This window comes from Anguilla rostrata, chromosome 5 (assembly GCF_018555375.3).
Source record: "Anguilla rostrata isolate EN2019 chromosome 5, ASM1855537v3, whole genome shotgun sequence".
In the NCBI taxonomy this organism is placed as follows: Eukaryota; Metazoa; Chordata; class Actinopteri; order Anguilliformes; family Anguillidae; genus Anguilla; species Anguilla rostrata.
The window spans coordinates 52,910,212-52,932,783 of NC_057937.1; the positions used below are offsets into that span (position 1 = coordinate 52,910,212).

A 22,572-nucleotide genomic window follows, 5' to 3' on the forward strand; every position below is an offset into this window, starting at 1 on the left:
GTGAAGCGCCGGCGGTTGAGCCGGTCGTCGGTCTGGTCCAATCAAATCGCTGTTTCCCACCAGCGGTCTAAATGCCTGCGGTGGGCGCGTGGGGTGAAGTGTTAAAATGACACTGCTCTGCTAATGGAGAGCCGGGGCTGAACTGGTGACCCCAGTACCCGGCCTCGTGGGCGACGAGTGTGCAGGGATCAGGCATCTGGGCTGAGCGGGATGTTGGCCCTGACAGTTATCTCAAGGGCCCCTGACACCTGCTCCGGGCAGTCGGCAGAGTGCAGACCGTGTGCCTGTGTGGGGAGAGAGTGTGTCGTGGTGTGGAGGCGTGAGTGAGAGGGTGTACATATGTGGTTAAACACCCTTGGAGCTGGCTTGTGTAAACAGCAGGAATTCCATAGCGTTTGCTCCTGCCTCTGTTGCGGCTGGGGGGGGGGGTGTCCACTGACACTCTCATTTGTAGGTTGCACATGCAGGTCAGCAGAAGATGAACACACTACACACTCGTGCTGTCGTACAGTACAGATGTTCAGTTTTGTGGATTAGCCCCACCCTTCACAGTTCCTTCATTAACACTGTTTGAAATGCAGTTCTTCCAGCAAAACGGCAAAAACATGGTGTTTCCTGGCATTTGGCCCATCAGTTGCAGAGCATGTCTGTTTATCTCTCTCTCTCTATCTCAGTTATCCTTGGCAGCTATCCGATTAGGCCCACTTTAAAAGACAGTGAAACCCCTCCAGGCTTTTTCCCCCCCTCTTTCTTATGACATTGCCCTCTCAATAGAGGGGGGCGAGGGGGATTGCGAATGTCAAGCTGTGAGGGGATTGGATTATTTTCCTTTTGGATGAATGTGGTTGGCTGGAGAAGGGAGGAGTTGTGGAAGAAGGTTAATGAGTACTCAGCTGCTGCTTATGGTAAATGCTGAAAGTTTCTCAATGAGCCAGGGAAGTGTGTGTGTTTGTGGAGGAGGAGGAGGAGGAGGAGGGAGGCTGGTAAGAGAAAGGGTTGCACAGTCATGACTGGAAAGAACTGTCCTCAGAATTAAAATTGGAAAACTGGAGTATTTTGTCATTGTTGCCAGTCTTTTTTTGTGGAATAAAAAAAGATTGAAAGAATAAAAACAGGACAACCTTGGGTTAAAGTCAATTAGCTCTATAATTTTTATTATCAGTTTGAGGATTTGCTTCCTTACCTGAGCCAATCAAACGTTAGCCTCTGAACGTTTCCTCACAACTATCATATATATGGATATCTATCTATCTATATCAAGAATGTGTACATTTTGCCATATTTCAAACTCTAAAACCCCTCTCCACATTTCTCTTGGCTCTGCCTGCCACCCCCAGTAACCAGCTTTGGGTGCAGTTTATCCCACCTGTGACCATAACTGCAATGACTTATGAGAATCCGTGAGACTATGTACAAGGCATTCCCACAGTTGCAGGTTGCTCATCGTGGAGCACCATGCCCGGTTGGTTTGAGAGCAGGAGGAGCTTGCCGAGCTGCGTCATCACCGCAGATGTTCAGCTCCCCGTGAAAGGCGGATAATATAATCGCATTGTCCACTTCGCTGCATCCCTCCGCTCCATAAAATGATGCTTCGTTAGAACGCTGTTAATTAAAGGAGATTCACTTGATGACGCAACTATTTTAAAAATATCTTTGCAAACAAGAAACTCCTTGATTATTCACTTTTGAGCAGGTTATGTAAAACCTCTATGGTTTTTGCTGCTGTCAGTAATTGGTGAGTAGAGATTTCGGGGATGTGGCCTATTGGTTGATGTAGGCCTATTTTATTTTATTTTATTTTAGTTCTTCTGATGACTTCTCTTTTGATTAAAATTTTACGAGGCATATGTGGTCCTCGGACGTAGGGGGGTGAAAACAGTCCTCATGCAAATTGATTCAGTGTTTTGAATATGTTTTGAATATGTGGGGGAGTGGCCTCTGTTCATTACATTTCGGCTGTTTTTCACCTTCTCTGCATGGGGATTGCTCGAGGCTTTGAGCTATGAATAAACTACAGATGTTGCACGGTTATTAATTTTAAATAGTCAAATTTTATTTCCCTTTTTGATCTTTTGTGGTATTCTGAACTTGGCGAGTCAGTTATAGATAGGATAATCATCAGACCTGCAAGCTGCAGACTTCAGTCTCATGTGCGCTGTTGCACGATGTCATTTCCTCTTTTTGCCTTTCTTTTTTGAACTTTTTTTCTGGAAAGTGCTGAACAGAGCCAGGTATGAAAGGTACTTTATAAATAATCATTCTGTGTTTTTACTAAATGACCACTTTGTGGGACTCTGTGGACCTAAACAAACCTTTTCTGCTAGCCGGGAGTGTAAAAGCCTGCCCTTTTGAGAGGTTTGTCCTGCAAGACCACAGTACTGTTTCTCCATCCGTTTTTTTTGGGGGAAAAAATGAGTTCTAAAATGAAGTGCTAAAATTCAGCATCCTTCTGTGTTAAAGTAGCGAGGGAAACGGCCGTACTTCATATTCTGAGGAATCATAAAGAGGCTGGGCTGTGTTTATGTGTCTGCTGTTGATAGGAGGTTAAGTGCCCAAATATCTTATAAGGTTGGGCTACAAACTCACTGTATTTTTGTTGTCACATGTTGCTGCTTGTGGTGGATGTGTCAGGGGTGTGTCCAGGTCGCGCTTTTTCTTAGTTATTTATTTTTTGCATGTGTTTTGAATTTAATATGTATTCGGAGAGTGCATTTACTTTGAAACAAATGGTTTAAGTCATGAAAAGAGATGCCAAACCGATCTTTGTGGGCACTTGCCATTGCATGCTAACATTGATGCACCTGTTACGCCCAGCCTAACCACCGCTGATCCCCTGGTATGCGCTCTTTATGTAAACGTTATTAAGTCATGGTTGCAGGCTATGCTGTGTGCATAAATTCTCCTTTCAGGCACCAGGCCTGGCAGAGTCGAGGTTTCAGCTAGTCATTGGGTTAAAGGCTCCTTTCTGATCTCCACAGTCAGGTGTACAGAACATTTCTGTTCATGTTTATTTTTTTATTATAATTACCTGGCAAAATGACCCGTTACTGTGAAAACAGGTCCACTCTGGGGGGAAAAAGGGGGGGGTGAGTGGTGGGTTGTTTGTGTTTCTGTGGAGCTGTTTGTTTAGCCTGAGTGAGTTCGCACTGATGGCTGGAACTCCGTAGACAGGGATTGAATTCCACAAAGAGGTGTATCATTAAACGTTCATTGGCCAGTGGCTCACTGTGGACGGCAAGCTCTCAAATGATTCCCCCCACCCCCCCCACCCCACCCCCGGCCAAGTTTACGCGCCAGAAATCAGGTCATGGACCCGGCACCGGCATTGAAAGGTTGACTGCGTAATAGGATTTGGCTTTGCAGGTAGGAAAATGATGGCGGGGTAGCATGTTATTTTGTTTAGTCAAAGGTATGGCCTGTTGTCCGGCATTTTGAGGGGGTTGTCATGCCAACGGCTGCATTAGTGCCGCGTGGGGGGGGGCTTGCCTTCATGAGTACAAATGTGGGGCATAACTCCCAAACAACATGTTGCATCTGTGATTGTTCCAGAGTTTTCCTCTACGCTAATCCAATCATGTCTTCAAAAATCACCTAGTCTGTAGGTCCTGCTTATATGGTCATGGCTGTGGATATGCTGAAATGCTAACTGTGCGCATAAACAGAGATCCTTCTATTGTGAAGGACTGCATGTGGATCTCCGAGTTTCAGTGACAGGTTGATGTGATTAGAGAAAGGTTTTACCATTTTTCTTTCTTGGTAGCATTTTGTCATGACATCAAGTTTCAGCCCACTCTTTCTGCTTTAAATGTTAAAAGTGGGTTTTGATCATTTTTAGTGATTGTCGGCCTCACAATTAGGCTAACGCGTTTGTTCGCAAGCAACTTTTTCCAGGTTCCTAGAATGGTTGGCAACTTAAGTGCTGCTAATGTGTTTAATAAATAAATAAATAAATAAATAGTATTGAGTATGGATGTATGTCTCTTTGACATTTTGTTGTGGCTACTGACTTGGTTGCTTGGCTTGATGAATGCAGGTTTTAAGGGAACATGTCTGTACATGTTATGAGGCCTTGTGCTGTTCACCTCTCCCTCCTCCCCTCAGCGTTCAATTACACGGGTGAAGGGGAAGCTTCTCTCCCGTCTGTTTGCACAGTGGGTATTATTTACATGATATTCAAGTTCAAAACAAACACTGCAGCGCGCGAGTCGACTTCCCAGAAGCCCCTTTGAAATGCAGAATCGTCTCTAACTGGAGAAGTGAAGCTGACGTAATGATGGGCGGTCGTTTACACCACGCCAAGGTCAGTGTCCCCCTGGCGTTCTGGAATAGTGCAATGCTATAACCGGGACAGAGGTTAGGGGAGAGCCATGGGTATCATTTTTATTTAATTTCATTTGTTTCTTTTACTAGGTCAGTGCCCGTTAATAACATTTTGGCCTTGGGATACATGTCAGTGAGGTATTGGCTATGGCTATGGGCACCCATTGGAAAGCCAATGAGCGGTTTGTGGGGAAAAAGGAATCACCTTGAATGAATGATCCCATTGTCATCATGAAACATTCTTGTTATTTGGTGTTATTTTATTTCAAACTGTCCCTGAAAGTAATGGAAAGTTCAGTGATTGAGGACAAGCAGCCCATCCAAAATGAGACATCGCCAGTGGACAAAGAACTACCCCTGTGAAAAAGCAATCACGACTTTCCAGTGGCTTGTCTTGCTAGGTTACCATGGAAATTGTCAGCCTGTATCAAGCCTTTCAGCCAAAGGCTAGCATTGCCAACTCACTTTTTCTTCTTGCAAGAAAAGCACATGTACACATATATATAAGCAAAGGGTAATTGTTAGCTGGTATGATGGTGTACTTCTGCATTAGTTTTGAACTTTGTTAACCCCCCTCCCCCCCCAACTACTTTTGTGGTGGCAGTACCAACCTGCTTGACCAGTTGACAGAAAAACGGAGAGGGCCATGTTGACGTGGTAAACAAAGGGAGTGGAAAACCGTTCACAATGATGGAATTTACTCTCAGTGTTGTATTTGCTGTGTGCATGGCAGGCGCTGGAGGTCACGCTTCTGTTTATGGCCACTGCCACCCCACCCCTGGGGCCTTCACCAGACTTTAAATGTTTAAAAGGACTAGGGCTATGCAGCCTACACGATTGCTTTTTGCTCCATTATTAATTTTTTTCGTCAAAAAGTTTTATTTTCATTATGTTTTTCTCAAAACCAACCGGTTGTGTTTACGTTCTGTTTCTGGCCTCTGTTTGTGGAAGGCAGCGGTGTGGCTGAGCAGGAGGGGGTAGGAGCACTGTGCTGTGTTTGGGTGGGTGGGGAGGGCGTTCGCTCTGTAAAGCCCCCCCGTTTGTGGAAGCGTTTTGAGACAGGCCAGTCTCTCATTCCACTGCGGCGCTCTCCAGAGTGGAACAGCACATTTTTCTGTGCGGTTGGCGGTGTGTTTACCGGAAAAGAGCCGTACCGGCCGCACGTGTTCCCTGCACGTGCTCTCGGCCTACAGGAAGGCCTGGGGGATAGGAGTGGGGATCTCTCTCTCTCACTCGCTCACACGCATGCACGCACCCACACACGCACGCACACGCACACACCCACACGCATGCACACACACACGCACACACATGCACGCACCCACACACGCACGCACACGCACGCATGCACAAACACACGCACACACATGCACGCACCCACACACGCACGCACACGCACGCATGCACAAACACACGCACACACATGCACGCAGCCACACACGCACTCACACACCCGCACGCACATGCACGCATGCACGCACACACATGCACGCACATACACGCACATACACACGCACACATGCACACCCAACACACGCACACGCACACACACACACACACACACACATACACACGCACATGCAGTAGGATCTGGAGTCGGAAGCACTTTGTATGAATGGTAGAACACTCCTTTTGGGAGGATGCCACACAGCGGTTTGAGAAGTGGAATTTGGCAGATGTTACTCGCCCTGCACAGGCAGATCGGCGCGCTGGTTCTGAATCGTCTGCGGGGGTGGCCCCCCAGGCAGCCAATCAGAACAGTAGGCGGGCCCTGTGCTGCGGGTTGGCGAGGTGTCGGGTGAGTGTAATGGCAGTAGTCAGTTCGTGCCGCAGTGTTTGGGTGAGAAATAAGACGGAGGCGAAAACACTGGCTTGTTTCTCTAAGCCTTTTAACCTCTCACTGTGTCCCAAGGTGAGGAGCACCAAGGAGGGGAGGGGGTGGGTCTCTCTGTCGAACTTCCCTTCTCTTCCTGATGTACAACCCAGAAAGGCAAATGGACCTCATACCAGGACATCTTATCATGGGCATAATTTTCTGTATTATTCAAAAGAATTCCTTTATAAAAATTTTTTTTTTTACATTTTTAAGCCATTGTTTTTCAGCAGTGGTGTAAGGGGAATTTGAATTATTCCAGCTGCAAACTTGTTTTGTGGAATAGAGAGGCTTGGGTTGTCTCCAAGGCGGCAGGTCTGAACCGCAGCTGGCTGTCTTGCTGCAGGGGGTGGGTGAACTTCACTCGTATAGGCTAATTCACAGATTAGCAAGTAGGACCAGTTTTTATTTAGAGGCCTGTTACATAAGCCAGAAAAATGAATGAATGAATAGATACAAAAAAAAAGGTTGCACAAGTCTACAGTACAGAATGGTTGAATTTGCCGTTGTTGTGCAGGAACTTCTAGAATGTTCTCCAGTCATGAGATAACAGATTTAGGTGGTGGGATCTGGCGTCTTTAATTGGATAATGCTGGCAGGGTTTGCCCGCTCGGGGGAACACAGTTGCCGGATGGTGAGAGGAGGCGTGAGTTGGTGGCATGGTCTGAATGACGCAACTCGGAGCGATTTAAGGAGCCAGCCCCCCCCACCACCAGCGTTTTCTGAGAAGCGTTCATCTGCATGCCGAACTTGGACGGATACAGATAAACGCTATGCCCTCCCCATGCCGTTCCCCGAAATACCCCCCCCCCCCGCCCCCTGGCACGGCCGCGGTGAGTGGCAGCAGAGCGGATTTGGCGCGGGAGCTGGGGAGGTTAGCTCATGGAGACAGAGCTGGCACCTGGGCTGAGGTCTTGAGCTTCCAGCCTCTTGTTTTTTGAGCCCCGTTTTAAACCTGTCTGGAGCTTTTTCCATCCCGGTGTCCAGGACCAGGACAATGGGCATGCCCCAGTGACGTACGACAGGCCGCGGGTTAAGTCCGGAGCCAAGACAGGGCGCAGATTTATGAAGGGTGCTTTTGTGCTGGAGTTAAATACGGGCCATGTGCTCTTGGGTTAGAAAGTGGGAGTCAGGATGGATTTAGTCTGAAAACAGAAAAAGTAAAAGAACCCTAATGTTTGCTTTATGGGGGTGGTCGGGGGAGTTGCTATAAAAACTGCTTGTTTTTTCCTATTTAAATGTGCGGCTGATTCCATTTCCAGTTTACGCTGTAATATTGCCTTGTCTTACGCAAACTGGAGGACGTCTGCTGCTGCGTGGCATAGCCGTGTGTGTGAGCTGAAAGGCGTGATGAAGACGAGGGAGGAAGTCTCTCCTCAGAGCGGCACCAGGGGCCCGCTTGCACCGGCACCCTTTTGTTTCTGAACCGTGCGAGGACGCGTGCGGTCGCTAGAAGGCTGTTGCAAAAACGATCCTGATTTTTCCCTCCCTCCTTGTCTCTCCTCCTCTCTCTGCCTCTCTTCACAGAGTCCGTCTATGACCTTCTCCCCAAAGAGCTGCAGCTGCCGTCCTCCACAGAGAGCAACAACGCAGCCATGAGTCAGAAGAGTGGCGGAGAGGCCGGACCCCCCCCTCCGGCAGCGCTCGCTTCGGGTGAGCCCCCCCCCCTCCTCTCCCTCCTCTCCTCAGTCTCCATCCTCCCCCCTCCCCTCTCTGTAGCTCCTAGGAGCAGTGAGCAGTGCTGGAAATGGTTCCATCCTGTTTCCTGAGGTTTTCTCCTTCAGGCTACCTGCAGGAACCCCCAACTGTAGGACAGGCCACAGATCTGGGAAGGAACCTTAGAAGGAAGAAAGCTTTGGAAGTTCCATCTAAATACCTTACCAAGAGGCACACGTGTGGTGTATGGGGAAATATGTATTTGTATATATTTCTAGCTGAATACATTTTGGGCAAGGAGCTGTGGATACCAGGGCGTCCCTGCCCCCCTCCTAGGGTCACCTGCAGCCCTGGGAGAGCACACATTCTGTACAGCTAGACTCCTGGGGTCGTATACCCCTTTTTGAGGAAGAGAACACTTTGCAGTCTGTTCTGTTGGTGAGCAGATTTACTGGCTGTATTTGTATCTTGTTTTTATTTTATGTCTTCTTTTTTTTCTCGCTTCTCCACAATAAGAGCTACATGCTAATGTTTGGTCCAGAGTGTGCATTATAAGTACCTGACTAAGACCTTCAGGATGTATTCAAGCTCCCAACCTTTGAAAGAGCAGCAACCACTTCCACAAAGCTCCTTTTTAAAGTTCTAATGAGAAGGCTAAACGGAGTATGGGCAAAATAAATTATTTTTCTTTGTATTTATTTATTTATTTCTCTTTCATTACAACAGAACTTAACACAAAACACGTCCATCTTTCTATGTGCCTTTAGCAGCACACAGTGCAATTGGAAAATAGATCAGAGGTGTTGGTCAAGTGTCCAAATCTGAATAGGGCTGTTGTGCATAACAGTAGTGTTCTTATCAGGTTATTAGAGACAATAGTTGTGTCCCAAAAGGAACTATAGTGTACAGTACAGACTGTTATACAACACTGCAATAGACTGTAATTTGTGTTTGTATGGGGCAGATGGGGTCCTGTGTGTCTCTTGTTCCCTGATGTGAACACTGCAGCTTGCAGTTGGAGTCTCTTTTTTCTTTTTCTTACGAGGCTGCTCAAAGCGATGGCAAATTGATCTGCCTCAGTCTTCTGGGGGTAAACCAAATGCAGAAAAAAAGGAAAAAGTCAAATAAATGATGTTGATTGAGCTGTGGGCAAACGGACCACCTTGGTGAATTTGCAGTAGCGATTGGCTGATCATTTCTTTGAGACTTGCAAATCTCTCAATTTAACAACACAAAGATACACGTTTGATTTGAGCTGTGAAAAGTAGAAGCTGGATACAAAACCATTTGGGTACTGCTCACAAATCTGTTAAAACATTGACTGTTGTATCTATAAAGGGAAACACCAAAAAGACTGATATTACTATTAAGCTACATTGGTTTTACAGCACTTTTTGTCACACTGTCATTTTAAATGATTTACATGCATTTTTTCCAGCTCAGATCTTTTAGCTCAACAGTGTATTCACACGGTAAAGGTGTGTGTGCTATCACTCAAATGTTTAAATTAATGCTTTTTAAAAAATAAAATATCTTTAATTTGCAGGTATTAATTGCTTTAAAGTGCAACATGTACTGTGCATTCTATTACATGATCCAAGTTGAACTAGTTAACCACCCCCTTTACCAGCTCTGGTCCTACATGCATTGGTAATGAAAAAGGGAAAAATTAACTAACATGAAAAGACACACGGGGGCGTACAATTATTATTATTTTTTTAGTTCAACTTGCAATATGTGCAACATGAAAATTCCAAATGCCGTTCACCTTGGCTTTTTTACTCTGCCCCTTATCGAAGTGCCCAGGTTTAGAGTGAGTATGTGTAGAACCAGAAGTCTGTTGCCTTCGGACATCAGTACCTAACTGCAGCCAATTGCATCCCTCTGGCCAGGCGGGACTCGCTGGCTGCAGCTCATGGAAGGTGAAGTATTTTTCACTTTAAATGAATTTCGATTCGGGACTGCAGAGTTTCACGGCAAATTGGCCTTACCTCCTCTGGCTGTCTCCTCTTCTTTTTTACACTTTGTTTCTTTTTGTTTTACCTCCCCTCTCCATAAAAAAGAAGAATAAATCAACAATCACGTATGGCTGTTGTTGAAAACGGCTTTTGGCCTGACAGTCGATTGGAGTGCATTCTGGGGCATGCAGTTTAATCAGGAGGAGCGGTGTGCTCCAGGAGCTGGCCTGGGCAGCATTACTGCAGGTGGTGGGCAGGAGGGGGAAGCACTGATCTTAGTCAAGGACCAGAAGTCCTATCAAACCCGCTCAGGCAGTCCCCCTGCAACCCTGTTTCCATTGGTCAGTGAGCAGACGGCGTCTGCGTTGAGTCTGCGTTGCGTCTGCGTTGCGTCTGCGTCTGTTCTGCTCGGCTGCCTGCCGCACATTGCATGCGGTGCACGCATCTGTGGCTGCGTCTGCAACCCGCGCCTGTTTTTACCAGACTGGGGCTGTTTTTCCCGCTTCCTTGCCTGTCCTTACCCCTTCCTTGCCTGTTTGGCTTAGGCTCCTCTGCAGATTTATGAGGCATGAGCCACCTCCCTGTCTCTATCTCAGTCTCTGTCTTTCTCACTCCCTGTCTCTATCTCAGTCTCTGTCTTTCTCACTCCCTGTCTCTATCTCAGTCTCTGTCTTTCTCACTCCCTGTCTCTATCTCAGTCTCTGTCTTTCTCACTCCCTGTCTCTATCTCAGTCTCTGTCTTTCTCACTCTCTGTCTCTATCTCAGTCTCTGTCTTTCTCACTCTGTCTCTATCTCAGTTTTTGTCTCTATCTCAGTCTATATTTGTTTTTCTCATCTATCTCTTCTCTGTCTCGTTTTTCTCAGTTCTTCATCTCTGTTCTGTCTCTCCGTGTCTGTCTCATCTCAGTCCTATCTAGATCTCTATCTGAGTCTCTGTCTCTCTCTCAGTGTCTGTCTCCATCTCAGTCTCTATCTCAGGATCTGTCTCTATCTGAGTCTCTGTCTCTATTTCTGGTCTCTGTTTCTGAGGAAGATCAGACTCTTCTCCCCTGACCACTCCCACTCTGTGGAATGGCTCTGAGTAGTGCTGAACTTGTGGTTGCCTCCAGTGCCATTTAGAAAAACTAAGATCTTCTCCCTCCCTCGTGCTCTGCACTGCATCAGCTGTGCACCATGTATATTTTATTTGTTTATTTTTACATTCCCAGTTTGCTTTCTTGCTGCCCTCTTGTTTTTATTTTATTTTATTTTTTTATAAGCAAGATGTTATTGATTCTATTTATATAAGCCTGAAGTGAGCGTGAATTAATGATTGATGTTGTCTTAAGTCAACTCTCTCTTTTGCCCTGCAGTCAGTACTTCAGTGACTTACAGAAATAAATGTAAAAGAAAAACCGAAACAAATAGGAACAGTGGAGAGAGTGGTGAGGCTGGGCTCTAGGGGAGGGGAGAGAAAGGGGCGGGGCAAGCTGCAACCCCACACAGAGGGGCGGGGCAAGCCACACAACTCCACGCTGAGGGGCGGGGCAAGCCGCATAACTCCACGCAGAGGGGCGGGGCAAGCCACATATCCCCACACAGAGGGGCGGGGCAAGCCTCATATCCCCACACAGATGGGCGGGGCAAGCCGCATATCCCCACACAGAGGGGCGGGGCAAGCCGCATAACCCCACACAGAGGGACGGGGCAAGCCTCATAACCCCACACAGAGGGGCGGGGCAAGCCTCATATCCCCACACAGATGGGTGGGGCAAACCTCATAACCCCACACAGAGGGGCGGGGCAAGCCACATATCCCCACACAGAGGGACGGGGCAAGCCTCATAACCCCACACAGAGGGGCGGGGCAAGCCGCATAACTCCACGCAGAGGGGCGGGGCAAGCCTCATAACCCCACACAGAGGGGCGGGGCAAGCCGCATATCCCCACACAGATGGGCGGGGCAAGCCTCATATCCCCACACAGATGGGTGGGGCAAGCCACATATCCCCACCCAGAGGGCCGGGGCAAGCCTCATATCCCCACACAGATGGGCGGGGCAAGCCACATATCCCCACACAGAGGGGCGGGGCAAGCCTCATATCCCCACACAGATGGGCGAGGCAAGCCTCATATCCCCACACAGAGGGGCGGGCTCTGTATCCGTTTGAGGCGGCAGGCACTGTAAGTGAAAACTGCCATTTATTTTCAGTGCCAGGCAGGATTGGGTTCTGCTCAGCAGAGACCCTCTGGCGAAATGGGGAGGGGGGGAAGAGACTTGTCACCGAGCACATTCTCATTGCCCCGCCCCGACACCCCGTTGGGCCTGTGCACATCACGCTCTGCCCCGCCCCCTCCATGCAGCCATCTCTCCCCCCTGCTTTTACAGGACCGGGGCTGGCTGCTGTCAGGTAGAGGTGCCAGGAGGGATCAGACTTTTAGTTCTGCAGACCAGGTTTGTTGCATGAGTTGGCAAAAAAAAGATAAAAATAAAAAAGCATTTCTATAAAAAATGTAATCCTCCAAATTTCGAAGTACACAAACATCAAAACGCAATCATGCCAAAAAAATAAGATGACAGCTTAAACCTGGAATGGCTTTAGTTCTAGGAAAAAGTGTTTTATTTGCATTTTATTGAAGCATTTTAATGTATGTGCTTAGTGTTTACTTAATAATATTCACTGCATTAGGCTAACCCTTTGTTGTTTTTAAAGAATGATGTGGAAATGCACAGTGAAAGTGAATTGATCTCTTGTGGCTGGGATGCTAGTTGTTTTTGCTATTAATACACTTGACTTGCATTCTAGCTCCGTCGCACAGAGACAGGCCTGGTGCTGGGTTGTGTGAGAGTGTCTGTCTAACAGTAGTGAAGACATTTAGTCCCAGAGACACTTAAACCATCAAATCTCACCCAGGGTACCGTGTAGGTCGGTCTAACTTTTTAGACTTCTTGTTTTTTAAAAATTGCATTTTGTTTGTTTTTCATTTCTTTTTTATTTTCAATTTTTTGCTTCATTGTTTTGAAATAGTCATTTTTACTCCCAAAGTTGCGATGCTTTGATATGGCTTTGAGATGGAGATGTTTTGCGCAGTGTAGTGTCAGGGGCTGTGTGGCAGGCAGTCATTTTCTGCCAGTGGGGGGGACCAGGCAGAAGGGGATCCTCATTGGACTTGGGCATCCCTGTCCCCACAGGTGCAGGCAAAGGCTTCTGGGAAACGTTGTTCTGGAGGAGTCCCAAACTGCTGACTGCAGGCTGGGGCCTCACAGCCCCCGGGGAGTTGTCAGTCACCACAGTAGGAGGGTGTCTTAAAAAGGCACTGTTAGTTGAAAAGAACTCAGTACTCCGGTCCTTATCCCTGTGGAGTATTTGGTCCACTAGTCCTCCTGACTGTTAGTGAAGCTCGTGTGTGCCTGTGTTTCCACTCTCTGGGAGGCCAGTCTCCTCTGTCCTCCTGAAGCCTGGTGCTTGCATCTGTTGGGACGCTTGTAACGGCCCCCACAGAGTATGGAAATCTCTCATCTCCTCTCTTATGATTTGCCAACAGCCCATGGTAAAACTGAAAGCAAAAGGAAAAATAATGGGGTTTGCAGCCAGTTTGAGCGTTCTTATTATTTTTTTTACAAAAAAATGAAGTAAAATAAAATGAATTTGAAATTGTAAGACGGTTTAAATGGATTGGAGTGCAGGGGACCCTTTCAGTGTTTTGTAGAGTTCCGTGGGAGCATCATTATGCAGTTAGTCTCCATTCATCCTGTTCCTTCGGTGCCTTAATGAAACAATTCTAAAAAAAAGCCCTTAAGATTCATGCTATTTCAGCACCTCTTTCTCTCTCACACTCTCCCTGTCTCACTCTCTCTCTTGCTCTTTCTGTCTCACTCCCTCTTTCTTGCTCTTTCTCTCTTTCTCTCTCTCTCTCTCTGTCTGTCTCTCTCTCGCTCTCTCTACGCCCTTTCAGGCACTAATGTGTGCAGGGTGTCTCTGAAGCTCCAGCTGAAAGGAGACACACAATGCGGCCCGCTCTTTCTCTAATGGCAGACCCGCCGTTCCAGCAGCACCAAGGTGCTTTTTGTTAGAGGCCCTGCCTCCTCAGAGCTAGCTGCAGTGTCCCCTCTCTTTCAAACCGGTGAAACGTTTCCTTCCATTATTCATCTGCCTCTCGAGAGGCCCTTACCCCGGGTGACCTGCGCGGCCTCCTTCCCACCTGCTGTCCGGTCCCCTTAGCCCTGGTGCAGTGCCACCGCTCTGAGAGGTCCAGCCGCCAGACTGCTGCCATTTGCAGTTATGTCTGTGGGGTTTGCAGCCTCTACGCAGACAGGTGCCTGATTTGTGTGGCCCGTAGGTGGTCTAAACCACTGCTGTCACTTTTCAGACTGCGCTCTGACAAATGAAGCCACAGCAAGGGTTGAAGCCTGGCCCTGGTCTGTGTTTGTGTTTTGCGGGCTGTGTGCACCGGGCCTTTTGGGAGCCTGTTAAAGGAGACGTTCTGTCCAGAAAATCCGCCACGCAGCCTTTCAAAGTTGCCAAATGAATTGCACATGGATGCCGGTCCAGCGGCCCGCCTCAGTTGTTATTTCACCTTGAGGTGAGTTTAAAGCGGGGCTCAGCAAATTCTGCTTCTCTCATTACAGCTCTTTATGAGACCAAAGGGCAGCCTTTGTTTTATTTTAGTCTCTCTCATTAAGTGCCATTAGCGTGCGTTTATAGGTAAGTGCCATATTAGAAGGAGGAATGCACGTTGACCTTCTTTGTCGAGCTGAGCGGCTAATTTTGGGGTTTACATAAAGCTTGTACACATCCACTTCCGTCTACTTGGGTCTCTTAAGCGTCGCCCAAGAATGATTTTGATGGCCATTGAAGGCAGAGAAACCCGACTTTGGCATGATTTTATGAGATATGAAGGCAATATTTGCACTCCTCTCTCCTCCAGCTCAAACACAGCAGTTGTTATAAGGCCAGTTCTTACTGAACCGCACAGAGCTATGGGTGAACAACACAAGCTGACTTCTCTGCTCTTTGTTGGTCAGGGATCAGCTCTTACACTGAGAATATAAGATGAGCAGAGCCTACCAGGACCATGGAGGCTAAACTGTTTTCACTGTGTTCACCTAAGCTTAAAATGTTGTTGTTGAGGGCTGTTTATTGTGGTGTAGATGCATGCTGCTTTTATTTTAAGCTTATTGACACTAGGCTGGCAGGCAGTGGTAGTGAGATAGGGGCGCTCAAAATGGCTGCAAATTATTCATTGTGATTGCATTCATTTTTGAGTACAAGGTATGCTGCTATATAAATATTTTTATTTAATTTTATTTAATTTTTTAATTTATTTTTTGCATGACGAACATACAAATGTTTGAAACAGAGTGCAAAGAAATTTATTTTTGTCTTTCCTTTTTTCGGTTTATCGGACTGATTCTCAGCACCACTGCATTGTTTTGTTTTCCCCCTTTTCCTTTGAATTGATGGTGGGATATGAAATGTGTGAAAATGGAACTCGCTCTGCCAGTATTGCACTTTGTTTTGAGAAGTTTTCCACGGTGGGATTGGGTGCTATGCTTCAGGGGCGGGGCGGGCGGGGCGGGGGCTGCAGTATGGGTTCAGGAGAGCGCTGGCTACCCCAGTCAGGAGGGAAGGTGGCCCCCTCTGCATGCGGGAGGGGCGGAGCTGCACTTCCACAGCCCGCCCCCCCCCCTGCAGGCGGTACCTCTCTTTGTCATCGGGACAGAGCGGTGGCCCAGCTGAGATCAGGAGAAAAGAGCAGAACTGAAGAGGAACGGCCAGCCGTCAGTTGGCTCCTTGTGCCTTTAAGAAACAACTGCCAGTCTGTCTGCCTGACTGACCCTGTTTGTAGCTTTGTCATTGCGCGTGTAGCTGCGTTACAGGAAAAAACATCCTGCCGCAAACAGCAGCATTAGTTGTCCTTCAGGTACCAGGACAACGGCATGTTATTAACAGCGAGCGCTTCCTATGCGTTATTTAAAACTAACCAATGAGAACGGTGGCTGTGCAATCTAGGGATCTTAATTAATCTAGCCCACCCACTGAGTCTGTTTGAAGTCTCGTTGCTGACTGTGTGTGTGTGTGTGTGTGTGTGTGTGTGTGTTTCCTAAAGGCACAGATACTCTAGCTGCTGGGTTTAGCCACATTGTCTCCAGAGCCCATACTGCGGTTGGAAGGGAAGGCAGAGCTTGGTGCGGTTTGAAAGCATTCTTGTACATCAGTGTGAACCCCAGACCCTCTTCCACTTTGGGTTCCGTTTCAGAACAGCCGTATCTTCACCTGTCATTCACATTGCGCCACTTCTGAGCACGCAGTATTCTGTCCTCAGTAAACACTGGCCAGTTTCCATCTTGAATGAGAAGATAAGGCATTGCATCCTTTTCTGTGCGGTGGTGTAGTAACAAGATTTTAAGTAAAGTTAAGTAAGAAGTTAAGTAAAGAAACTTTGTTGTCAGATGTGTAGATGGTTAGGTCTTTGTGCCTTTGAGAGATCTCATGGCCTGTTCGAGTTAATTTGTTTTGTAATCACAAGGAAATAGGACACCGGTGCTGCTGCTGTGTTTTCTTCAAATCTCCTCATTTTACCCATGAAAGGGGGACTCTTCTGGCATCATGGTCTGAAGAGATATTCCATTTTACCGTCTGACTAAACGCTGCCTATTTTCCATGAGGCATTGCAGCTTTTCACCATATCCTCTTCTCAGTTCTCTTTCTCGTTCTGTCCATCTTGTGGTTTCCTCTCCTAATCTCATTATTCATTAAAATAAAACAAATACTCATTTGATATATGCACAGAGATCCATTTGCCTAGCTCACACCAGTATCTATGCTGATGCGTTAGGAATAGCTTATAGAGAAGTAATGCTGTCATCCTGGAAGATGGAAACTCAAGAAATTACAAAATGGTGTAAGAAGATTAATGTATATACTGTAGCTTTATGATATTCCACTTTTGGGGAAAATATGTTTTTAATGTCCGCAGAATATTGAGCAAACTTTTTTACACATTGTCTCAATATTGATATTAATCTTAATATTAACTTATGCTTTGCACAAATATGATCTATGAATATGAGGCATGGATTTATTTATTTACCAGTTTCTGTGAGCCAGCAACCTCCATTGGTGTTGCCTGGCAACCACCTGATTGCTGTTGTTTTTCCCTTTATTTACATTTATCCTGTGGAGGAAGTTGAAGCAAAAGGAAAAGGGCCTCCTTGTAACCTGTCCCATAGGAATTGAGCTTTGGTCAAACGTATATGTTTACAGTATAAAGTAGGTGGTGAACCAGAGAAGTAGGAAGTCCAATTATAAACACTAGGTCAAGGATGCCCTTTTGGTGCTGCCCGTGTATAAACGAGAGTCGTTTAAACAAGGTCATTGACGTAGGTAGCCGTCCAGTCTTTCCGGCAGATAAATATTCTGGTGTTGAGGTTCTTCCCAGAAGACCCCAGGCCTTTCACCTCAATGTCCATCTACTCTTAACAAGGCTTCCACCCCCACGACCCCCTCAGCAGGCAAACAGAGGGCAGCCCTCTTCTCCGTGAGGCTCAAGCCTTTTTAAACATGAATAATTGATATCAATACCTGATGGATTCCTACTTTGGTGACATTCAGAGAGTGCCTGGCTAGCTTAGTCATTGGTAACATTTGTTGCGATAGAGTGCTTCCTGATATTCATTTTAACACGTATAAATTAGCGGTGGTAATTAATCTTTCGCTTGCTGCTTTGAATAGGTTATTTCGAATAGTATTGGAATGGCTTGCTTTATGCATTCTGATGCACTGTCCTCATGAAACCTCAAAACTGAATAGGATTAACCTTTTGCAGAGTATGTTTTTTGGAAAAAAAATTACCAATAGTGATTGTTGCATCAGCAATAGAATGGTCAGTTAAGAACATTTTAATCACGTGATGAAATATGTGATTAGAATGTAAATAACTGATCATTCTAATGCTAATGTAACAGTCACTGCAGGTAATTGAAAGCAGCGTTCTAGAACACTGAATTTTGTGGGGGGGAGAAACATTTTTTTAAAATCCACTCTTTGAAGGGTTAAGAGGCTAGATCAAAAGACATTTTCTACCATTTGTTGTAGCTGTAACAAACGCTTAGCCACGCCTATGCCCATTTCCCACCCTCTCCATCCAACTTTCTTTCATCAACCACATCCACCACCTGCCAGAAGACTCCCTCTTGTACCCCTCCAGTTGCCCCCCAATATCAAAACTTATACATCAGTACCTGATACCTATAGGAATGCTTTCAAAATGTAGACAGCCTTTGCAAATAAAGCCCCTCTCCTAGTGTCTGCAGTAGATCTGAGACAGACAGTTAACTGTGGGACAGGGTGAAAGATTCCCTTTTAAAAAAACGCATGGTTCCATTTTCACAGTTTTTTTTCTTTTCAGTTCTTTACAAAAAAGATAAATCTTGAATGATCAGCTTTTTGTTGCTCATTCGTTGTCTCGTTTTTATTCCAGGAAGTTCCCTCTGAAGCAGGGAGTGTCTGCATATAAAATGGTCTGCAGTTCTCTGCTTCATAGGTCAGAAGCTTGTTTATTCTGTTTCTGTGGCTACGCTCAGTCCCATCTAAATTGTCTGAACTTATGAAATATGAAAAAAGCTCCAATTGGCATGCATCATCTGACACATGATAATCTGCATTTGGTCTGAACTTTCATGAATTTCAAATTAACTATCTAGTTTTTAAATATTTATACTATTGTTGTAAAATGCATTCAAATCTCAACCTGAAACAACAAGTTGTGGTCTGAATGCTTCTATTTTTTCCGCAGTTATTTGTCGTAAAATTTCATAAAGCTGTCACTTTCTGTTGAGGCAAGCTCTCCATTTTTAAAGGCAAATTGAACTTAAATGCCCAAATTTTTCCATAAGTGCACACGTACAAGTAGAAAACACAAAACACACAGACACACACACATGCACACCCCCACACACACACACACACACACACACAAACACCAATTATGATGCAAAATGAAGTGGAAAAAAAGACTAATTAAAAATTGGGAGACAAAAAAACGTACAAAACGAACAAAAAAAAGAAAAAGAATCAATGCTGAAAGATTTCGCTGCTTGAATGGGACTGCTAGCCAATGCTGGGGGAGGAGCCTGTACTCACTGTGCGATTGTACACACCGCAGATGCCACCTCCGCGTCCTCTTCCATGTCCGTGGGGGGTCCCTGCAGTGCTTTTCCCGCCTCTTCCAGCCCCACCATGCACTCCTCTACCTCAGTCACTGACCGGGCCTCCGCTCACAACGGCTGCTCTTCTGGAGAGGGGGTAAGTAGCCAAGGGGCGGCGGAAATACTCGGCGTGGATGGAAGGCTCTCGGGATCCGGCGGGTGCGTCGGCGTCGATGGTGGTGGCGGTGGTTGCCAGGCCGATGGCAGCGGAGGAGGGGCTGGCCTGGTGGGAGGCGGAGTCGGAGGCGGAGCCGGATCCGGGGCCCAACAGCAGCAGCAGCAGCACCTGCAGACGACGCCCTCCAAGCGGCGGACGGTGCTGAACATCTCGCCCCCGCCGGAGGACCTGCTGGACGACAGCCGCATGTCGTGCCAGGACGAGCCCCTCCAGGACTCGGAGCAGAGCGGCGGCCTCTGGGTGGAAGACTCGGCCTCCAACTTCAGCCTGGTCAGCTCCAGCTCCTACAACGACAACAGCGAGGTGCCCCGCAAGTCCCGCAAGCGCACCCCGCGCCAGCGCCCGGGGCCCAAGCCCGCCGCCGCCCAGGACGCCAGCATGGACGTGTTCGACGCCGACAGCGCCAAGGCGCCCCACTTCGTCCTCTCCCAGCTGGGCCCGGACAGCAAGGCCTGCCCCAAAGGAAGGTGCGTACTCTCCCTGTGGCTGCGCGGAAAGGGGACAGGTAAGCTGGCCAGTTAGCGCTTCCCCCCTGGGTGGAGAACCATCTTCCCCTTTGGAGACCGTCTCTGGCCTTGATCAGGTGGAGGCGGTAATGTACTGCATCCAGAGAGCGCGTTCAGAGGACACGTCAACTATGTTTCTTCTTTTAGATGAACAGTTTGCTTAAGATTGCTCTCTTGATGCTTGCCTATTTTATATTGCTACGAAGATGGCTGAACAGCTTTTGGTAGTTTGGACAGGCCGATAGTGAAGACCAGAGTGTGTGAAGCCCAGGGTGAATGAACATAAGGCTGTTTAGAAGAGAGGCCTTGTGTGGATGTTTACCGGCTGTAGAGGGTAAAGGAAGCCAGTCACGTAATCAGGACAGCTAGGCGGGGCTGGGACAAATTTCAGACAAACCAAATGTACTGATCTTACAAGGTCAGTGTAAGGAAAAATACACATCAAGTGTACGTGAAGAGATTCATCAAACTCCAGCCCCATCGTTTCTCCTGTGAAGACAATGGAGAGGTCAGAGATCGAGGTGGGGCCGTTTACTCAAGTAAATGAATACTCGCCGACAGATTCTTAGTCGCTTAGGTTGAAATGTAATCAGAAATTCAGACACAACCTATATACAAATACACATAAGTAAATAAAAGCTGCTAACGTGCAGTGCTTTCTGATTTATTACTCTTTTAGTGTTGTGTGTCAAGTGAAGCCAGAGCAGGTCTGCTGCTGTAGGCACTCAGAAAAAAAAATTAAATAAATAAAAAAAAGGTGTTTGGGTAAACATAAGGACAAATTAGCATGTCATCTCGTAGAGAAAACTGATAAATGTTCCACCCCCAATCAGTGGACAGGGAGGGGCCAGTGTGGGCCAGTGCGGTGGTGATTAGCCCCCAGGAATCCTGTGAAAATGCCTGTGGGGAGTGTTGAAAGGGAGAGAGCAGATTCAGTAAACAGATTAGTTTACAACAGGCTCTGATTAGTGCTTCAGCGCCGTGCTAAAGCACATCTGAATGTCACAGTCATTAGTCATAGGCGGAGATTTGGAAAGTCGTAAATCGCGTTTGAGTCAGAGCGGTCCTTTCAGGTAAACTGCGGTACTGTGTTGGGTCGTGCTCCAGGTCCCCTTAAACCCCCCTTCTGCTCTGACAAGGCCCAAGCCAGGCGCTTTCCTTACCCAGCCCTGGGGGACTCCTGTGGATGCTGTTGGCTCACACTGGCTTCTGTTTCACCTGAAATGGCCCTTGCCAGCGTCTTAATGACCCATTAATTGCACTGTAGTCTCTAAAGCGGGCAGTGTTTTGTCCTCCCAATTGACTGACTGTTAGATTGACCGATTCATTGATAGAAGAAATCACACCGGAGAGTCCTAAACGCTGAGAGTGTGAATTCCTGGCCACTAAAACCTCTCTCCCATCTGAGAAACCCAAAGCTTGAAAAGCAGATGGCAGTGAGCTGAGCCTGGCTGTTAAACAGACCGAGCTCAGAAACCTTAGACGTGCATTACCACAGGTGCATGTTCTCAGTTACCTTCCCTCATTATAGGATTGGCTGGAGTTAAAGCCAGTGCACAGTAGTGTGGTAAGCTTGGCCTCCCTGCCTGTAGCTAAGTGAACAGGATGGAGGCTGGCTGTTCCCGCTGAAGGTGCTTTGAGGCCGTCTCCGCAGTGCAGGAGGCGGATTAGACGGGAGGGTCCGAATGTGCCTGTCCTAAGGACAGAGCCAGACGCGGCGTGTGCGGTGATGAGATTATGACGTCCCTTCAGAGCCGGCAGCACAAATCCAGGCCACAACGGCTGGCGTGCGGCTCATTTTATACTGCGCAACACAACTCAGGCGAAGGGAATGTCTGAGCTGTGTCCAATCAGAATCGGACTGATATTAAACTCATTAATTATACAGGTGCCTTACAGGAAGCCAGCCAGAAACTAGCTCCCCATTCAGAACCGACATATTCCAACCGGAGGCAGATTAGAACAGTGGTTACTGTTCCCTAGAAACGCAGGTCACATGCAGACTCATTGCTTTGTGCTAAACTTGCCTGTGGTGTTTTGGCTAGCAGAGGCCTAGCGGAGCTCGCTGTGTGCGGTGCGAGCGGCGGGCCGCGTGGAGTCTGAAACGGGCCGTCTCTCTCTCTCTTTCGCAGCCTGGCGGAGGCCCCGCAGACGGGTGGCCAGAAGGGCGGGGCGCTGTCGGTCCAGTACCCGGTGAAGGCCGAGGGGAAGGAGCTGAAGATCCTGGTGCAGCCGGAGAGCCAGCACCGCGCCCGCTACCTGACCGAGGGCAGCCGGGGCTCGGTCAAGGACCGCACGCAGCAGGGCTTCCCCACCATCAAGGCAGGTCCCCCCCGCCCAAACACTCTGTCAAACCCCCGCCCCCCGGCTCAAACACTCTGTCACCCCCCCCCCCCCCCCCCCCCCCAGGCCCAAACACTCTGTCATACCCCCCCGGCCCACTCCCTGAGCCGAGTAAGAGCTCACAAGAGAACTGGCTCAAGACTGGAGGACAGAGCATAGCATTTACTGCTAGTGCATCAGTACTTAGGAGTAGTCTTTATTTTATTATGGCGTCACACTCACTGTATTTTCTTAAAGCTCTAAAGACATTTTTTTAAACTGGCCTCCTTTTATTCCTGTCACTCACCCCCAGGCTGTGACAGACATCACCCCACTGCTCTAGTCACGCCCCCTCAGCACTCGGCCACGCCCACCTTGTGCTCAGTTGATCCCGCTTCGGCGCTGTAACCTTCTCCGTTCTCCCCTGGGTTGTGCCACGCCCACCTTGTGCTCAGTTGATCCCCCTTCGGCGCTGTAACCTTCCCTGTTCCCCCTAGGGCTGTGCCACGCCCACCAATGCCCAGTGCTCAGTTTGTGTACAGTCGCACACACGAGACCCCTTGTGCTT

At 47.7% G+C, this 22,572-nt stretch overlaps 1 protein-coding gene across 18 annotated transcripts in view; it reads left to right on the forward strand.

The window, feature by feature from the left end:
- Nucleotides 1-22,572, forward strand: part of LOC135255668 (nuclear factor of activated T-cells 5-like) — a 63,733-nt gene that overhangs the window by 26,881 nt on the left and 14,280 nt on the right. For 10 of the 18 annotated variants that reach the window (XM_064337154.1, XM_064337150.1, XM_064337155.1 and 7 more), the window contains 3 exons: nucleotides 7,721-7,846; nucleotides 18,956-19,643; nucleotides 21,815-22,004. In XM_064337154.1, the coding sequence (XP_064193224.1) occupies nucleotides 7,721-7,846; nucleotides 18,956-19,643; nucleotides 21,815-22,004 (1,004 nt within the window). Of the gene's footprint in view, nucleotides 1-3,500; nucleotides 4,301-7,720; nucleotides 7,847-11,305; nucleotides 19,644-21,814; nucleotides 22,005-22,572 lie in introns of those variants that run through there. The other 8 variants (XM_064337161.1, XM_064337166.1, XM_064337164.1 and 5 more) reach the window with 8 other exon arrangements.